The sequence below is a fragment of the Anguilla rostrata genome, chromosome 1 (genome assembly GCF_018555375.3).
Source record: "Anguilla rostrata isolate EN2019 chromosome 1, ASM1855537v3, whole genome shotgun sequence".
Classification (NCBI taxonomy): domain Eukaryota; kingdom Metazoa; phylum Chordata; class Actinopteri; order Anguilliformes; family Anguillidae; genus Anguilla; species Anguilla rostrata.
This window is the reverse complement of record NC_057933.1, coordinates 68,028,405-68,048,123: the sequence shown is the minus strand read 5'-3', so window position 1 is coordinate 68,048,123 and position 19,719 is coordinate 68,028,405. Positions and strand designations below refer to the sequence as shown.

Here is a 19,719-nt window from a genome sequence, read left to right as displayed (position 1 = left end):
AGTGATTATCCATGCATTATTTAACCCACTTATTCCTTATCTAACCTGCATACCTCTATTCCTGGTCAGGGTCACAGGGGGACTGGAGTCTATCCCAGGCATTGGGTGTCAGGCAGGAATATATCCTGGAGAAGTCACCAATCCATCGCAGGACACACACACTCACCCTTCGCTCTCATACTATGGGCACTCACATATTATGGGCAATTTAGACGTAGGATGAAACTGGAGGAAACCCACACAAACTCAAGGAAAGCATACACACTCCATACAGAAAGGCTCCCGGCCAGGATTCAAGCCTGGGACCTTCTGGCTGTAAGGTGACAGGGTTATTCACTGCACCAGGATGTGGATTCAATTAAAGCATGTCAAGTCTCGATAAAGAACTGAAAAATGCAATTGGTTCAGAGTTTAAAAAAATTTAATTACTGCATATGATAGGAAATTAACAACAACAGGAATCCATAATCAATATTTGTTACTGATGAAAATTTAAGGACATTCAGGAAAGTGTTTTAAGGAATTCGTGTAAGATGCTGACTACAGGGGGAAAACATAAGCTACTGGAAGTGGGAAAATCACTGAAGACACTTGTGACATCACACACACGCACACACACACACACACACACTGCGCTTGAGAGAAGAAGTGCCTCCTGATATTAGCATAGAGATTGTTTATACTGAAAGCCATAGGGAGACAAGCTTTCAGTATAAACAATGGACTTAATGTGTTCATGGCTATGAATAACTGTTACATAATGAGTATTGTACCTTATTTGACCTGTGTTTTGTAGTTGTTCCAATGACCTTCGGTATGCACCTATTGCACGTTGCTTTGAATAAACGCATCCGCCAAATAAATATAATGTAATGTAATGAGACAGTTCCACAGAACAGCTAATGTAAAAGAACGAACCTAACAAATATTTACACACATTAGCCAGACAAGCCACTTGTGCACACGCTCGCACGCACGCACGCACGCACAATGTAAATATCCACGTATCAAAAGTTCAATAGATATGTCTCATAAGCAAGAATTTTCCTGGCAGACATTGGACAATGCAGCAGATGTGGAGATAGAATCCTGCAGCTTCTACTATGCCCATTGGATTCAACTGATTTAAATTAGAAGATTAATGTGAGGCAATTAACACATGGGCATGTTATAGTTTGAGATACAACAGGATAACTGTTAAGAAATAGTATTGCAGAAATGAAGAGTGTGTGTTTTAATTTTGGTTAGCCCCACCTAGCATAGGTAAGATTACTGTACTTTGCACTAGTATTTGTATTGAAAGTTTCCCTGGATAATATCATCTGCTAAATAAAGTAAAGTAAAGCAAGAAATAGATGCATACCTGTCAGGAGTCTTAAAGATCTAATCACCTTTTTGGCCATTTTAATATGTCCTCTCTTTTTATGGTTTTAAAGGCTCAACTTGAAACATTTTAAAATAAGGCTTCATTTTTTGTCTTTTGTGTTATTTGATGACAAATGAGATACTGCCTGGCCTCATTATAATAAATATCTCAGTAGAACACTGAAAAAACTCATGTACAAATGGGAGAGGAGCCATCAGAAAGGAAATGCCTTTCCATACAGTTTGTGTTGGCAACAGGACCAGGGTAATGGAGCTGTTTATTAGGCCTTTAGAGTTAAACGGGCTGGGCTGCACACTGCTATATTAAGTGCCCTTGGCTGCCCATTGCCAGGCGAGCCGCAGTCCCTTATCCTATTAGCTTCATAATGGCCTTTCGGTTACCCATGGCGACGATCACAGTGTCCTAATCCGGGTTCGCAATCAGTCCCCCACACGCTTTTCACGCTATCACTTTCACAAGCTGTTGACTCAATTATCTCCAGGGAGAGGTGGAGGGAGGTGGAGGGAGGGAACAAGCAGGGAGAGCAAGAGAGAGAGGAGTGATGGAGAAGGGAAGGCTGGAGTGATGGAGAGAAACGGGAAACAGAAGGGTGGTAGAAAGGGAGGAGAGGACAATGGATGAGCTAGGAAGTATGTAGAAAGGCAAAGAAGGAAAATATGAAAGAAGGGATGGATAACTGAGAAAAAAATGTGTGTGTGGGAAAGAGAGAGAGAAAAAAATGGGGGTTATGTGATTTGGGAGATAGCTATCTTTCCCTCTCTTGACAGCTCATGTTTTACAAGAACTGCTCTACCCCTCCTCCTGGCCCCTTTATCTCCATGGTGAAAATGACAAGAGTGCCAATTGAAATGCCCTTAACCCTGCGAGTTATTAAACATGTATTTGTTAATTGAGCCCCGCTTCCCGCCCCAGCCTCCCGCTCTTTACAGCTGTGTTGAATAAATTAGTGCAGGGCTGAGTGACAGCACAAAGGGCTAGTGCGAGGGGGCGAGCTGGTCAGCCTCTCCTCTCATTCCGCTCATTAGCTGAATCCCCCTTCGCTCATGGCTGTGCAAAAGGGAGAAAACTTTTTTTAAAATGTCAGCCTTAGCACTGTTTCTCTAAAAGTGAAATCTTTCGCTCTCTCAGGAAAACAAATGGTTATCTCTGCAAGCAGCAGCAGACAGACTGCACCCTGTGCCATCCATAATATTTTCTCTAATATCTCAAACGTTGATTTGTCATTTTAGATAATCCCTTGCCTTTCAGAGAATCCTGTAACTGATGACTTCTTGTCATTACAGATCCCCCGGCACCATTCACAGTCTTTTCTTATCCAAACACCACAATCTGTATCTCCTATTTGACTGTTAAAACATCCACCAGTTAAATAACCCAAATCACTTATTTCTGGTTTACAACAGCTAGTATATGTTGGATCATCTAGCTGTGTGCCATTTCGGTGGGTGCTCTGTTGAAGCACTTCTGTGTAAAAATCTGTATAAAACTGAAATGCATTGATTGAGATTGTAAATATAATACACCATGCTGATTTTTCATGTGAAAGACAGAGCTCTTGTGTCTGTTCTGCTTACTTTAGGCTATATAGCGCCTGCCTGAGGGTAGAAGCTGGAACTGAAGAATGGAGTACCTGAGATGGGACTGAAACAGGTTTTTTGGCCTCTGTGATGATTGTCTGTTCATAGATAGTTTGTTGGGAAGGGTGCTGCCTTAACTGTCACAGCCATCTGAACCAGGTGGCCAATTTATGCGTGACCCTCAAATTGCCAAACCAGACTGTGATGCAATAGTATATGATGCTTTCTCTGACTGCTGGATGGAAAAGGAGCATGGCTATGGTAAATTCCAAAATCCCTGTGCACATGTAAAGGTGTTGCACAGGCTACTATCAATATGTACAGTACACCACAACATTTGTAAGAATGTACTTGTGCTCTGCCTACATTATGAATAGCCACAGTGGTCCCCAATAGATTTTGGACAAAAATCATTTTTCTTTACATTAGTACTGAGGTGATGGGCATCGCACTCCTGCACACACATCTCTATCTCTGACCGATACACAGTAACAGCAGACTCCTTATGCATCAGACCAAGGTTGGCAGTATCAGTAGTAAACATGACAATGTAATTATCAGGATAACTGCTCACACATTTGTGAGTGTAATATTTTCCTCCTGTTCAGTTAATCATAAAGGCCAGCAAGAATGTGGCAGTCTGATATTTGGCAAGGTACTCTTAAATTAAATGTAGCAGTGCCCCATCACTTTTTTCAGTGCACTGCAGCCAATCAATGCACAGAATGTTGTGCCAGGCATTCCTGCAGTTGGTGGACCAGCTGCAACCTTGGGAGAGGTTGACATGGACCAGGACAGCTTGCTCAAAGTTAAAGTTGGCAAGGTATTTTGACATGACTAAAGCAGTGTATGGAGTTGGTAATTATTGCTTATTAAATCAACCGAGTGCACGTTTGATTTTAATGTGCTAATTTTGTTGAAAACATACATTACATCAAACATTGCTATGTAAGAAATTAGGCTTGCTAAATAGCCTGGCATATTAGTTTGCTAACACTGACCCATTTGAATGTATGCTGCGAGATGGTAGTCATAATTCAGCTACAATATGCCAGTCCACTATGGAAGAGACCAGGCCTACAGTTCATCAGATCAATCAAAAATAGTGTAATGGCTTTTACTGGTGTTTTTTGCATATTCATTTTTAACATGGTTCACTTGGTGACCCATGTAATTAGAATGCATGATTGTAACAGACGGTAAAATTAAATGCCCATGACCTGGTGTAGTATTATAAACATCTAACTATTGTAGACATCTATCTAGCTAAAGTAATGTACTAAACAAAACTGTCAGAATGTATTATTTTCTTGTATTGCCTTTCATGTTGTAAACACTGTCCTGAAATTATCCATTGACATATACAACTTGCTACAATCACGGCAGGTATAGAAGTGATCAAAAGAACAAATTTGGACAGTGGCTAAGACATCAATATCTGTGGCTTCTCCACTCTTTATATCCTTCAATCTAATTTGAAAGTGTGTGAATGAAAATTGAACAAAAAAATTTCATTAATCCCATCAATATCACCCTATCGATCAGGGATGCAACAAAGACAAACAGAAAAAGCATAATTCAGGCTTTGAGACATTTAAACGGAGAGCATGCGTTTGATCAAAAAATATTATTATATTAAATTACAATTGAATAATTTCTTTTAAATTATGGCTCCTTACTTCATCATAATGTACAGATTAAACATAACCACACAATATTTAGCCAAGGTGAAAATAAACAGTAAATATAACACTACAGTAAAGCCTATTGAAATTTTGCTAATTTAGTTCAATGTATGTTGCTTAATTGCACCTTTGAATCTATCTATATAAGGTTTGACAGTTTTGCTACAAGCCAACATGCGAGTGGAAGATCATTTTAGGGATCCTACTTTCTTTCCTTAAAAAACAGAATTTTGTATTTAAAAAGTAAGTTTCACCACATACAACTACAAGAAATTACACAAAATGAGGCCCCACTGAACATGCTTCAAGGTCACTTCATATTATCAATTCAATTTTTGCATGATCTGATACACTGTAAATATTTGCAAGATGTTTCATAGAAAGTCTACCTGTACTGGTTACATTTACATCGTACAAGTAGAATGCGTTGATTTCAGGAGCGCACGTCAATGTAAAAATCTTGACTAGCGCTGTAAGAACTCACTTGTCAAACAGTTAAGTGAACGATCCTCAGTCTGTGAGAAATGGGCGCCATCTGGTGGAGATAATGTTATCTGCAGTAACAGAACAGTTGGAGCATGTTGACAATAATATGTTGACAAACTGGACTTTCCACTTTCTCATAGGCAGGCAGGGGAACAGGGCCTTCATCTCGGCACTCTCTATCAGGATGAAAAGTGGACATACAGCTGATCCCCAAGCCTCACTATAGCCCAAGCAGGCACTTGAGCACATGCCTGACAAACAAGAGGGCAACATCATCTATTTTCCTGCCTCTAGTTCTGGTTTGCAAGTAATTTTTTTAGCTACAGCATGATATAGCTGATAAGTAAAGCATGTTTGCCCAGAATGTTACTTTATGTTACAGAATGTGACATTTCATGTTTTGTCTGTTTTGCTTGAAAAGGGATACACCTTATGGACAATAAACACATAAAATCAATGATACAGATTCCAAAAGGAAAGTTATTTAGAAATCTTTAATTAGAAACTGTACAAGTACCATTTCAAAGAGAAACCCCCCAATTTGATTCTGCAGTACCTAACTTACAAAGTGCTCACTAGGAAGCAGTTTAAAAAAAATTAAATTAAAGCTTTTCTCATATTCTTCCCTTTGTTTATAAATACAAACAACATAAATAATAAATTCAGAACAAGATTACACATGAAAGAAGCCACGTGTAGCACAGATCCATGTTTTTGATACAATGTTGTCAGGGAGATAAGAAATGGTGCCAATCATGAACCCGGTTTGACCAAATGCCTTCTTTGAAAAGCTCTGAAAAGATAAAGATAGTTTGCTTACAGTTAATAAACCTGTCTGAATTATGGTTATGTACTGAAACACCTACCAGTATTCAAACTACATAGATAATTTCAATTATCTACAGATATTGTCAATTAAAGCTCTGCAAGTGTATAAACTATTTATGTTCTGACTTGATGAAATCCTGTAGGAATCCTTATAATCTTGTGAAGAACAAGATAATGATTTCATTGGTGAGAAAAGCCACCGTCGGCTTAGTTTGAACCATATTTCAAAGCACTTCCTGCCACATAATGTTATGATTAAGGAACTACGTCAAACAAACATTTGGCATGATCGGTCATGCTCACTGCAAAATAGACAGCAAAAGTAAATTGGGCAAGGCAGCAATCAGCCTAGTTAACTAAAGCATCGAACAGTACCAAAAAAAAAAACCCCAATGTGCTTTCACAGTTCCCTACAAAGCTTGGCCACCATTGTTCCAGAACTCAAAATGGTTCCAGAATATATGCTGATTTCTGCCACTGTACAACAGCCTACATCAGCCGTCTACATCTCGTCAGCATGGGCTGGTTTAGTAGGATCAACATTGGCACTCCCTTGTCCTTCGGCTGATATCAAGCCCAGAGCCAGCGGGTCAGTCCTTCCTTCAACCAAGTTTGAGACATTTCTGGGTTCACTCTGCTCCTGGGCCAGTCCCTCATTGATAGCCATCTCTGGGCTATCCATTATCTGCTGCTGTAGCCCTGAGTTCAGTTCCAGCGAATCAGCTTTGCCCGGGTCAGGATAAAAGGGTGGAGTATTATCTTGACTGAGGGCAGGGCTATCTGTATCCTCTGACACTTGCACAGATGAAGCAGGGTCAGTGAGGATGTTTCTGGAGATAACTGCACCAAAAGACAACAGGACACATTATTCATACAGCAACTATGGCCCGCAGCACAGCAGAACAAAGACCAGAGTGACATTTGAATCCCCGACAACCTCTCTCCTAAACAGCAGGAAGGACTCCTCTGAAAGTCTAGGTATACAAGCAGAAGAGAGCAACACCAGTAGACCCAAACTGAATGCTTACTGTAGATTTAGGGCAGGGGTGTCAAGGTCAGGTTTGGAGTCTAGAGTAAAACCATGTGGTGACAAAGCTATGAAATATGATGTTTCATTGAAAAATCATTTGTAATCATTTAAATTTTCCTTCTATGTGCAATACAACGAAAAAGATAAAATAATTTCAAAGTTCAAAAAGGACCTAAATCCTAAAGTCTCCAAAACAGAACCCTCAAAGCTTTATTCACTCTCATGTTGCACTTTCCCCTCGTCTTGCTTTTTATGGAGAAGAAACTCAAAACTGTAAGTTCACCTGTGTCCCATGAATGTGCTACAAAACCACATTTTTGATGCAGGAAATAGACCTGCTTAACATTATTGGTAACAGTTGAAGTATGGTTTAAGTTACTGTGTAATAACAGTCAAAACTATTTCAAAGAACACAGACCAAAATGACAAAGGCCACTGTACATGGCCATACTCCAAGACTTCCAAGATAAGCACATTCGTCAAACATTGTTTTCCAAGTTAAGAAAAGGATAAACACAGAACAACTTCTGACCTCCAGTTGGTGCGTAGCCCTCCTCCACCGAGACAGCATCCCAACTGAACGGGCTGTAACTGGGAAAGATGATGAGAGCCAGGGAGAAGAGGAAGATCTGACCCAGAAGAACACATGCACATCCAGTTAGGTTAGTCTCTCTTTCTAATATAATACACGCAAGAGCCCTTTGTGCATGTGTAGTTAACATACGCTACAGTGATGCTGAGACACAGTGATCGGGAGGTAGACAGAAATAGTGTAACAGAGACAAAGAGAGGCTTGCTTTGCTGCTCTCACCAAGATGCAGGTGCTTGTCTGTGCAGCTTTGGTGGCCGTCTGCTTGATCAGCGACTGCAGCCTGCGCAGCTGGGCCAGCAGGGACCTGCACCCAGAGACGCCGCTTTAATACGCTCTCCTGCCACTGCGTGCAAAATCTCATTGCTGCAGTCCACCCGTAGTGCATACGAAAGACCTTTCAGAGTGGCTGCGGGTGTGTGATACCTACACGTTGTGTTTCTCCAGCTGATCCACAGTCTTCTGCAGCTCCTGATTCTGCACAGAGCAAGCTGCCACCCTGGGGAACAGAAAGAAAGCAGGCAGCTCACCCAGCGGGCTGGGATGCAGATGCACACAAATGCCGGCAGCAGCGTGAAAAGTGACATGATGTCAACAGTGAAGCAGCAGCGACATGAGCTGTGACGAGTAGCATTGGCGCAGGCGCAGGCACAGGCGATGCCGCGCGCGAGAGAGCGCAGGCAAACTGCTTCACCTGCTCTCCAGCCCATCGATGTACTCCTTCTTCCTGCGCCGACTGTCCTGGGCCGACTGCTTGTTGCGGATCTTGCGTCGCACTTTCTTCAGTATCCTCTCCTCTGCCTGCAAAGTTGCCCTGTCAGTCACAGCTCCAAACGCTACACGTTCTGGCCCTCGCTACCACTGCGCACTGTTTCATTTCTGCAAAGATAGGATCTACAACTATCGAGTCAAAATCTTTCGTGATATGACACTTAAATTCAAACTCTAAATCTAGCCACATCCTGCAATGATGCAATCACACTATGTGCATGCCAGTTTATTGGACTTTAGAAGCAGGACATCTTGCAACTGACATGCAACATGAATTGGGGCTCCTAATTTTGGGTCTCTACACATTTGTACTTTACAAAGCTAAAACAAATATATTCATTGAATGTAACCGACTTGCACTTTTTCATGTAGCTCAATAAAGAAACTTGGCATCCAACATGAAATGAAATTATTATCATTATGCCTGTATTATTTCGTTTCAGACAAACAGAGCAACTTACACCATTTACATGGCATGCTGTATTTTATGCATTGTCTGAAACAGTCACACATGGGAACTGGCACTGCAGTATAACCCGCGTTTGGTCTGTGAGTGAGAGCGGTTAGAGGACTTTTGTACCTTTGTCAGAGGCAGGTTGTTGGGTAAAGATATGCCTTCTTGGTTCAGCAGCTTCTGTTCCTCCTCAGTCAGACGGAGTTCAGGGTAAAGCTATTGAGTGCGAGAGAGAAGAACCTATGACTTGTACTGTTTCAATCACGTAGAGCCAGAGCAGCTGAATACAAAGTCTAGGGTAAAATACAGAGCATTCAAGCAGACTGGGAATAAACAAGTGCCAACTGATAAGCCTGTATCTGTGAGAAAAGGTGCACTTAATACAGCCGCACAAGCATTCCCTGGACAGGGTGGAGATCTGTATGTATGATTATAAAGCAGGCGAATCCTGTGATTACTAATATTGCTGGGCACAGGGAATCCCATCTTTTCTGACACTTTGTTTCCTGCTACAGGATAAAACTGGAAAAATATGCCTTTGTTATGGTCTTCAAAATGGCCACTACCCCTTTCTGCCTCCTGCGGTACTTAACCGGTATGTCGTCCAGACTGTGGTCATCTTTGGCAATGGTGGCGGCAGCAAGGACACTTTCAGATTTTGCAGTGGGAACCACGGGAAGCTCGTTCACAATGCAGGACTCTGAGATCAACATCTGTGAGCTCCACTGATCTGTCGAAAAGACCCAACGTGTGAAAAGCAGAGTCTCCCACTGCTCAAAGCCACACACTAGCATGGCAGAGGAATATTAAACACATTAAACACGACAGGAATTAGGATTTCAAGAGCTGGCATCACTGGGCCATTACAGAACTGGACCTCCTCACAGGAGAATTTGTTTTATTTTGCAAATGCAATTTTCAAATGTATCACCTGTGAGTTCCGTTACATACCAAGAACCACGGAAGTTTCGAGAAAGCCGGCCGTGCAATCATACGACTCACCGAGCTCTATAGATATGACATCCACATTGTGTTGCTCTGGTTCAGCCTTGATGGTGCTCAGACTGCTGATGTCATATACCACCTGGTAGATGGTGGGAGGGCCTTGGAAGGGCTCAGAAGGCCCTGATGGGGGTTCAGAACAGGGGTCCTCAGAGATACCACTGTCACTCTCAGACAGGGACTCCGCAGCGGGTCCTGAAGGAAACACGTCATTTGGGTTGATTGCATGGAGGACGTCTTCTGTTTCACTATCATTCAGACCCTATAAGAGAGAGAAGTTATCAGCTTTATTGAAATGAAAGAAGCAACTAACTTCTGAAATCATAGAAGACTTCATAGAATTTGAAAACCAAAAATTTTGATAACAAAATACACTGAGCACATATGGCCTATTCTAACTGGCCGACTTTACTATAATACTATACTATAAAACGTACACAGTGCGGTTCCAGAGCCCACTCCTCCAAGGTTTTAGAAGAGAACAGCTCTTCCACACCCAAGGCACCATCTACTACCCCTTCCTCATCCCTTTGCCCAAAGAAAACTTCTCCATTCTCTGCATCCATCTCCTGGAATAAAAAAAGCAGAATGTAAGGAGATCGAATGAAGCTTTGTCCTTCAGAGTCCTGTTGTGGCAGTCTTTTCATCTCCCATTAATCTGCCTTTCTGTCCTTGAATATGAACACATATGAATGTATCAGAGCTGATGTACACTACCGAGGTCTGAACAGAAAAATAGAGTGGTGGAGAGATAGCTGGATAGCTAGCTCCTCTTTTATGTACACAAGGTTTCATGTCAGCCAAAACAATATAAAGAGGTTAACATATTAACATCTCACACTGAAATTCAGCTTCATTATCCCCATGGTGAAATTCTTGTTACAGTTATTCGTGTCCTTGTATTAATTCTATATCTGAATTATACGACTGGTTGTTCCTTAGTTACAAACAAATGTGCTAGACTTGCTACTCTACGCTTCTGTGTTTATGTAGATACAGTATGGAACAGGTGCGCTGAGTTTCAGTGTGTGTGGGTGTGTGTGTAGGGCGTTCCTTTAATTTTCTATTTGAACACTGCTTCAGAGAGGATGTCTGTATCCTGGTGGGGGAAGGGGGGGGTGGGCAAGGTGCTTCAAGGATTCAGTTCCACAGTATTATTGTTCTCAATATACTTTCTTAAACCCCACACCCTTTTGGAACTTCAGCCCACATTACAGCATTTCTCAGGAGCCCCCCTGAAGGTGAATCCACACACATGCCCCATCCCCCCCATCCCCCCATCCCCCCCACCCCCCCCCCCCCCCCCCCCCCCCCCCCCAACAACTCAAGGAAATGAAGCCTACTGATGTTTTCATGCACTCTGCATCTCATCTGACTACAAGGTTGTGTGTTCAAGGAAACTTCAGTCCGTAGTGAGTCAATGCGGCAATGCGTTTGTTATCATAATTGTCAACCTCAGTAAAGGGTTTCAGTGACAATAGAAAATTACGGGTGTATGAACATAAAATATTCGAACGGCAGTTTAAAAGAAAAATGTTACACTGTGCATGCCACAAATTATCATAAAATCACAAATCATAGCATTAACACAGAGAGAACAAGAATTGATTATTTCAACACATTGAGAATTTCAGATTGAACTAACTTGACGAAGGTAATTCAAGAAGCATAGGTAGGAGACCATTACCCCCTTAATCTACAAATCCGCTGTCATTCCCATGCTAAATGTAGGCTAATCGCTGTTAATTTGTGCCATTTGATAAATTATTAAACGGCACAATATTACATTGTTACGCACATACACCTAATAATCGCCGCTGTCATTGTTATCTGTATCAGAAAATGGTCTGTAAAAGTGAGCAGTAGCCTACCATAATGTAGCCACAAACATCCATAACCTCGTTTCCTTTCTATTGCGCTGTCCCTCGATTTTCTACCATTCCGTCCGGTAATAGCTTTCTTACAACATGCCCGCACAGACTGTGAACTCGATTATCTTCTCAGCATTTTTCTATCTAACCCCTCAACAGGATACAAACCTTAAATTGCGACAGTAGCATACCTACCTCACTACTCCACTTCTTTCTTGCCTATATGTGGGTGGAGCTTTCGTTGAGCCGGATAAACAAGACTTGCATTGTAGTTTGAAAGCTTCTCAAGCTGCTAATTATGTTTAATATCAGCGCGTTCTACTTACTTGTTATGTGGTTATGCTGTATTCAGACTTGATTGTATATAGTATATATGCATGCCGTACAATATGCATTCAAACGGATTATTTTCCGACACATAAAGTCTCTCTCTTCGCTCAACCGGCTGCAGGACAACGCACTTCAGCCTCTTTAATCCAGCTGGCAATTCCTATGTCAATCATTCCACCAACATCTGCGTACACCTCCCACTTCCTGATCCTGGTTGGTCACAAGCAGGGCTCTGGTCCGAACAATTTTATGTAACCAATAAGCATGCGTAAAATGGTAATAGGTGGGGTGTGAATATTTTCTTTAGTTTACTGTCTGAAGAGCAGTGGTTAAGACGGCCCGGAAGCAAATGAATTATGGGTGTGGCAATAGTGGAATTCTCCGTAATGATTTTTTTCTAGATGTCGCTGCTACGCTGCTAAGCATTTTATTTTTTTTAAAAAGGCTGATATCAAAATGAATTGTTCTTTTTGTGATACAATATTTACTGTACTTCATATTTTTTGGTATTGTTCTCACACTAGAAAGCTTTGGCAAGAGCTATCTGCATTCATGATTAACCACATATATTCAGATTTTAGTCTGTATTACAACTACGTTCTGTTTGGTTTCTTTGATTGTGATTAAATAGGTCTATCACAGAACAAATCATATTTAATGAGTCTTATTATTATTATAGCGAAGTAGGCCTACCATGTACATAAATGTACATTTTCAAACAAGAGACCTCTTTTTCTGTTTTTATTAAGTAATTAAAACATTTTTTGGAGTTTTCCTCTAATTCAAAAGCTGTAAAAACTATAAATGTATATACTCTTTTCAAGGCCTTTCTTTAATTCATTTTCTTCTTTTTATTTTATTTTCATCTCATTGCTATACATATCAACCCACTTGCCTTGTCTGTAGTGTTCGGGATCTTTATGTTCTCCTGAACCGATCTGTAGCCTACGCAATTGTCTTTTAATAAATAAATAAAAATAAACATTTTTATAGCATTAACAACTTCACACTTCAGAACTACTCTTGCATTTCTTGAATAAATGATTGAGCAACTTGTTCCCGTAGTTTCACTTTACAGGCCGGTCCAATGAAATTGTTCTCATTGTCAGGTATGTTTCAAGAGACATGGAGCCGGTATGACCTGAACTAGATAACCTGCAGGCATGCGAGGTCAGAGCATTGTTGGGGCAATCCAGAGACAAGTCAGGAATCACATCCAGGAACACGTACATGAGACATATCAGGCAACACATCCCTTGCCAGTCTGTGTGAGGACAACCCAGTAAATGGAGCCAGGCAAATACAACATGTTAGCTCATTGCCATATGTCTATAGATTGTTAAGATAGTTGTTTTCTCCACAAACAGTGAGGAATAAGATCATGGGAACATGCTTTATCTTTAACATCAAACACATATGTACCAGCCATAATTCCATGGAGTGAAATCAGTGCCAAAATATGTATGTGAATTTAACATTTATAATTTTTATCCCCAAGTAATGTTCTTGAATGCACAATTTTAATCCTCAAATGTACTATTTGAATATTTCATATTTTCTTATTCAAGAATTCAAGTGCAAAAAAGGAGGAAGAAAACAAGTCAAGGCTATAGTGAATGTTGATTTCATATTCAGGTATTGAAATAGTACTTTAAAATCACAATATTCAAAACTTTCACATTCGGACAGTTCTGTCAAGGATGAGCTGGAGAAAGATGGCTTCAAACCTCAAGCAGCGAGGTTGTGTGTGTCATTGTAGGAATGACTAGAGTTTATCATTTTCACCCAGAACCGCTACTAAAAACTTCTTCTTGGGCAGAGTTTAAAAGTTATTCCAGCCAAATATGATGATACTATAATTAACTATAATTAAATATATTTCATAATATAACCAGTTTGCTTCCACTTAAACATGTAGGACCATGTAATATATAAATAAATAGTAGTGAGCTATTTTGACACTAATTTCACCCCATAAAATTATTCCTGATATTATAGAAAAACCAAAGAGGCTGCCAATATTTTGTAGCCTCAAATGGTCAATACATGCCAGCATTTTCAGAGAGCACCATTAGGAAGGGGACCTAAGTACCTGTTACCTTGTAGGCCACATTGTCCCTGTGTTGTGACATTGGTCCCTTAATCGTGGAGTTGCCACAGAAGCTGGGGAAGCAGTGAGTAGCTTCCAGGGATGCAGTGGTCCTGAGCCAGGAGGAAGCAGAATGGCTGATCCTCAGTGATCACATGATGTAAACCTCGCTGCCAGGTAGCACCAGTATCAATTACATGGGAACCACTGAAGCCCATTGGGGCCAACCTGGAGGTCCCTGTGCAGGAGGGGAATTACAAAGCAGCGCTCAGTCTGTGCAACCCACTGTACTCCACTCCACTCCACGTGGTGCACTGAACTTCAACATCAGAATGTTTTAGTGATCTTGGCCCTCTTGGCCCACCCTGTGCTGTTTTCCTGAAGAAGCTCGTACTACTCCAAGCTCAGCTGGATATCTCATCTTCCATACCTATGTTTACCCCAGCATCTTGCCTTGTTGAGCCCCGTCAGATTTCAACCAGTGTCTCATAATTTTGGGACTATTGGGAAGAGCTGGAAACTGATAATCTGAGTGGAACAAACAGTCAAAATTCCCTGGACACTCCCTGATGGGAGTGTTTATTCTATTCAGGGGGTGACATAGCTCAGGAGGTAAGACCAATTGTCTGGCAGTTGGAGGGTTGCCGGTTCAAACCCCGCCCTGGGCGTGTCGAAGTGTCCTTGAGCAAGACACCTAACCCCTAACTGCTCTGGCGAATGAGAGGTATCTATTGTAAAGCGCTTTGGATGAAAGTGCTATATAAATGCAGTACATTTACCATTTGCCAGATTATCAGCACACACCTTATTATTATTGTTGTTGTTGTCTAATTAGGTTCTACTATAACCCTGTGGGAAATATAAACATTTTTAAAAAGGCTAAAACAAACAAAAAATCAATGTGTCAATTACTATGCATATATTGCACTAAACATTACCATAAAATCAGGGTGCATACATTAACAGAAATATCTACATTAATCTCAAATCAAGGTTCTCTTTTTTCTTTCTTTGAACATCGGAAACGGATTATGTTATTATGATATACTTTGGTGTACCAATCAGCCACTGTTCTATTGGAAATCCCCTGAGTTTAAAACCGTCCAATGCCCCTGATAATAGGGGAGGGGCCTGGAAGAGGTTGCTCGTTGCTGAGCAAAACTCGGAAACTGGCAGCTCAAACCTCCGTTCAAAACTTTGAAAAAGAATAGCTTTGAGCCAATATGGTGGATGTGCAAAGCTGATTTTGTATTGGATACATTTTGTTCCGTTTCCACCTATCAGCTGAGTGTTGTTGATGGAGGCGAGTGAGTCACAGACGCGAGTTCCCGCATAGGGAACAGCATGTTTCTCGGCACTATCGAGCTGCTGACATTAAATTACAGTAAAGTTTACAGCTCAGTGGATCGCTTCAGAAGTGATAGATTTCACGAAACTGAAGTGCTGTGACCTGTCGCCGATTGTTAATGAAGATGTTCAAGGTAATATCGCCAATACCAGAATATAACATTAACGTGGCTAACAGCTAGCTGTACCGGTGTTTGAAATGTATCTGGTGGGATTCATTTACAAAATAGTTAGTTGGTTAAGCAGGCCTAGCCATTACGACGACGTTTGCTCGCTATGTTACCCAGGAGACAATTAATGTCAGCTAGCGATTGACTAGTCAAGAATTGGTGTTTGTAACTGAAAATATTGGCTAAAGACAGTTACGGAGCATTCTTTGCAGAGTTGTGAAAAACCACAGGAAACTGAAATAACAGCCCAAAATGTGTGTGAGTGTTTCTTAAAATAAAAAATAAAACAAAAAAACATTTAGGCTATTTATTGTATTAACCAGTAGGTCTCACGCGCAGCATTGTGGATTTAAATAGCATGTGCAACTTTTTCAGTAAAAAAGGGCTTGAAACTTCAGAAAATTTGTGACAAAATGCAATGCCTTTTGAAGTAATATGGTTAAATGTTTAGGCATACAAATCGCACTGTACACTAATTGGTTAACAGTTACCATCTAAAACGGTAGAAAAATCCAGGTTCAGAAAGTAACGTTAAAAGTCCTACCCACTATTTTGTTAAAATCACATGGATTTAGTAATTAGCACAATTCTTCAGACATGAGGTAGAACTAGCCTAATTAGTTAAATTAGCTGGCTGTATTCATAGGTGGAAGAAACATGGCTGGAGGACGTTTGCTTTCTAATCCCTAGACTTTCCATCTCTGGAAAAATCACGGAAATCACTGGAGCAAATGACCAAAATGGCTAAATAAACAAACAAATAAATAACCAAGAAAGTCACGGAACAGCAATAAATGTAGTCAATAGATGTTTGAAAACTATTTAGAAACGCATTTTAACACTATATATGTATTATTATAGATAACTTATTTTAGGATTCCATGCCTGTTTGCTAAAAAAATTCTAAATGACAGATATATCCTTTTTCGTACTTATGGAAGCACAGATTGTTTCCCCCCGAAGTTGGATTAACGTTAGATTAAAATATAATTAAAATATAATTCGTTCATTGAAGAAGATAAGCCAACGCTTTTCCTGAAACTGCTGTTAACGGGAAGCTGGGGGCTGCAAGGCTGGTCTTCCGCAAATTTGGAATCATGAAAGCATGTGGTTCGATTAAGCAATTACAAGTTGTGGAATCGAGCTGCGAAATTAATATCATATAAACAACTTTCTATAAGACACGACAAAGGCGATGATGATGATTATTATTATTGTATTGTTATTCTTGTTGTTGTCGTTGTTTTATTTTAGGCTATTTTGTCGTTATGTTAACGGTTGAATTCAAATTGGGAAAACGGTAATACTATATTTATTCTAGGGTTTTGTTGAGTATCATACTGTAAATATTTAGGCATGATAAAATAAATTATTAGTATGACAAAGGTGAAAGTGCAGGCAGGTTATGGGTTTATCATGGTATAGGATGTTTGACTGTGCATTAAGATAATATTGTCCTATAACCTAATTTGGCTGTAAGAGAGAGGCTGGTGGGACATGGTTGTTGTTGTGTGTGCCGCTGTATTGTGGTGTAGCTGTGTGATGCAAGTGCATGTATGCGTATGTCAGTGCCTCTTAGTATCGGCTATACATGAATGAGTGTGCTTCTTTTTTTAACAAAATGTTTTTTTGAGAAAATGACGTTTTTAATAGAATAAGCTGTGGATTGCCTCGAAAGGGTTTTGCATCCCTCTTTAGGGTACCTGTATGTTATGATTGTTTTTATTTCTGGAGTCATGTGATTAGCCTGGTGGGCAGTGTTGAAGCTTCCCAGTGGTTTGTATCAATTTGGTGTACTAGAGTATGGAGGGCGGGAACTTATTGATGTCACCTCAGATCATGCAAGAAACTGTATTGGGACATTTTAAGTGGATTTGGACTCAAATTACCTTGACCTCTAAGGTTTTGAGATTTGGATCACAGCCTACTTTTTTCGAGAAACTTGCAAATCAAAGTTCTCATTTTCGGGCATTTTTAACCCTGTAGGTACATCCTGTAAGACACCATAATGTTTGATATGTACGTTGCACCAACAATATCTTTGTATCATTGTAATCATTTTCTAGGTTTTCTACTGTTAAGAATGATGATGAATGATAATGATTCTGTCAATTATTTTTGTACAATAATGTATTACTTTGCATTGAGATAGGGTATTATTATTACATACAAGTATGTACATATAAGTATGTTATTGTTTAAAAGGGCAATTTTTGATATGTTGTTCTATATACTGTATTTTATAAACACAGAAAAATGCAGGGTTGGATCTCTGGTGCCTCTTAAGATACATCTCATTGTATGTGTGGGAGGAGCCAGGGTTTCATCAGATAATGCAGACTGCAAAACATGTTTTTATGTAATACTGAATAATTATTAATTTAGAACCTATTTCAGGATTACATTCCTGGAAAGCATTTTTTGTGTTTTGTTCTAGACCCCTTTGTGATTGTGTTAGCTTTGGACTGATTTCATGGATGTGGCTGTCTGAAGGGAGTCTGAAAGATGACTGGGACAAAGACCCAGGGGAATTCACTAAGATGGGAATCGGGGGTGGACTACAGCCAGGGCCTGATGAATGGACTAGAGGTCAAGCTGGGCTCGCTGGTTGTACTACTCTTCATGACTCTGTTGTGTGGTTTTGCCCCATTATGTATTGTGAGAAGGAGGTGCAGCACTGGCCCAGGTGAGATCTTTAAACTCTTTAAGGCCGTTTAAACTATGGTCAATTACTTATTCAATGTATGTGTAACAATAATGATAATAAGTATATGCAAAGATCTTTTGTATTTGTATCTGAGATTTTTCTGAATTGTATAGTTTGCATGAGAGGCCTGTATATTTTTTATTCGTTTGGCTTATACCTGGCTGCTCATTCAACTGTACATTTCTTTCCTGTGTGTTGCATGTGAATGGCACAGAAACAAGGCACAAAGTTCTGAGTTTGGTGAGCTGCTTTGCGGGCGGGGTGTTCCTGGCTACCTGTCTCTTGGACCTGGTGCCTGACTACCTTGTGGAGATAAATGAGGCATTCAAAAGCCTTGAGATCACAGTAAGGATTAATTTTTGACATGTTAATTTATGTCATTACAGATGTTTTTGATCTTCTCCTGTCAATTGCACGGCATGGCAAACTTTTAACGGTTTCAGTAAACTTTCAAATCTTGTTTCTTTAATGCCAGATATGAGTTATTGTATTGACTTTCACACTCTCTCCTTGTTTACTCTAGCTGAAATTCCCACTTCCTGAATTCATTATGGCTATGGGCTTCTTCCTGGTCCTAGTTCTGGAACAGATTGTTCTGGCCGTCAAAGACCAATCAGGGCGATCCTTTGAGGAGAAGCGGGCCCTGTTGGTGGAATCTAATGTCCAGTCCCATGAAAGGGAAAGCCAGGGGTGTGCCCACCTGCACTCTCCCTTTTCCCAGGCCACTGAAGAGTTGGGCCGGTCAAGAGTCCCAGGCAGGGAGCATGTTCACCTTCACGTGGACTTCAACTCCCATTCAGCTATTCGCTCCTTCATCCTGGTTTTCTCGCTGTCACTGCATTCTGTGTTCGAGGGACTGGCCGTGGGTCTGCAGCGGGACAGTCAGAAAGTGCTTGAGATCTGTTTAGCCCTCCTACTCCACAAAAGCATCATTGCCTTTAGCGTGTCGCTCAAGCTTACCCAGGGCCGGCTGAAGCGGACGGCGGTGACTGCATGCATTCTGCTATTCTCCATAATGTCACCTCTGGGCATTGGGCTAGGTATTGCCCTCACAGCAACTGAGTCCACGCCACAGCACCACTTAGCATGTTACACCCTGGAGGGCCTGGCTGCAGGCACCTTCATCTACATCACATTTATGGAGATCTTGCCTCACGAGCTGGGTGCCCCACATAATCGCATCCCCAAGGTGGCACTTCTGCTCACTGGTTTTGCAGTGGTCACTGGTATCCTCTTCATAAAGGTCTAGGCCACCCACGTCTGTATTTTGCCTGTATTTGTGTAAAGCAGATGTCCAAAAAATAAATAATAAAAACTTACGTATACCAGTGTGTTATGTGATCTGATATTATCTAATTTGATAAATTGTATTTGAGATAACATGACCTATTTACTC

At 40.7% G+C, this 19,719-nt stretch overlaps 2 protein-coding genes across 6 annotated transcripts; one reads left to right on the top strand and one right to left on the bottom strand.

Moving 5' to 3' along the window:
* Positions 1 to 5,610: 5,610 nt before the first annotated feature.
* creb3l4 (cAMP responsive element binding protein 3-like 4) lies at positions 5,611 to 12,334 on the bottom strand. 3 transcript variants are annotated; one of them, XM_064352473.1, is made up of 10 exons: positions 11,876 to 12,334; positions 10,247 to 10,378; positions 9,810 to 10,071; positions 9,401 to 9,537; positions 8,934 to 9,023; positions 8,277 to 8,383; positions 8,013 to 8,081; positions 7,805 to 7,889; positions 7,526 to 7,622; positions 5,611 to 6,803 (listed from the first exon to the last, which is right to left on the bottom strand). In XM_064352473.1, exons 2-10 carry the CDS (start codon positions 10,373 to 10,375, stop codon positions 6,466 to 6,468), a joined length of 1,314 nt encoding a protein of 437 aa, XP_064208543.1. In that variant the 5' UTR covers positions 10,376 to 10,378; positions 11,876 to 12,334; the 3' UTR covers positions 5,611 to 6,465. The 3 variants fall into 3 exon arrangements, with proteins under 3 accessions (XP_064208543.1, XP_064208555.1, XP_064208535.1); XM_064352485.1 differs by having other exon boundaries at positions 12,007 to 12,334; XM_064352465.1 differs by lacking the exon at positions 11,876 to 12,334 and adding an exon at positions 11,681 to 11,866.
* Positions 12,335 to 15,301: 2,967 nt separating this feature from the next.
* Positions 15,302 to 19,648, top strand: LOC135263934 (zinc transporter ZIP1-like). 3 transcript variants are annotated; one of them, XM_064352452.1, is made up of 4 exons: positions 15,302 to 15,580; positions 18,110 to 18,302; positions 18,538 to 18,668; positions 18,847 to 19,648. In XM_064352452.1, exons 2-4 carry the CDS (start codon positions 18,122 to 18,124, stop codon positions 19,570 to 19,572), a joined length of 1,038 nt encoding a protein of 345 aa, XP_064208522.1. In that variant the 5' UTR covers positions 15,302 to 15,580; positions 18,110 to 18,121; the 3' UTR covers positions 19,573 to 19,648. The 3 variants fall into 3 exon arrangements, with proteins under 3 accessions (XP_064208522.1, XP_064208513.1, XP_064208504.1); XM_064352443.1 differs by having other exon boundaries at positions 15,303 to 15,580; positions 18,014 to 18,302; XM_064352434.1 differs by having other exon boundaries at positions 15,304 to 15,580; positions 18,054 to 18,302.
* Positions 19,649 to 19,719: the final 71 nt, after the last annotated feature.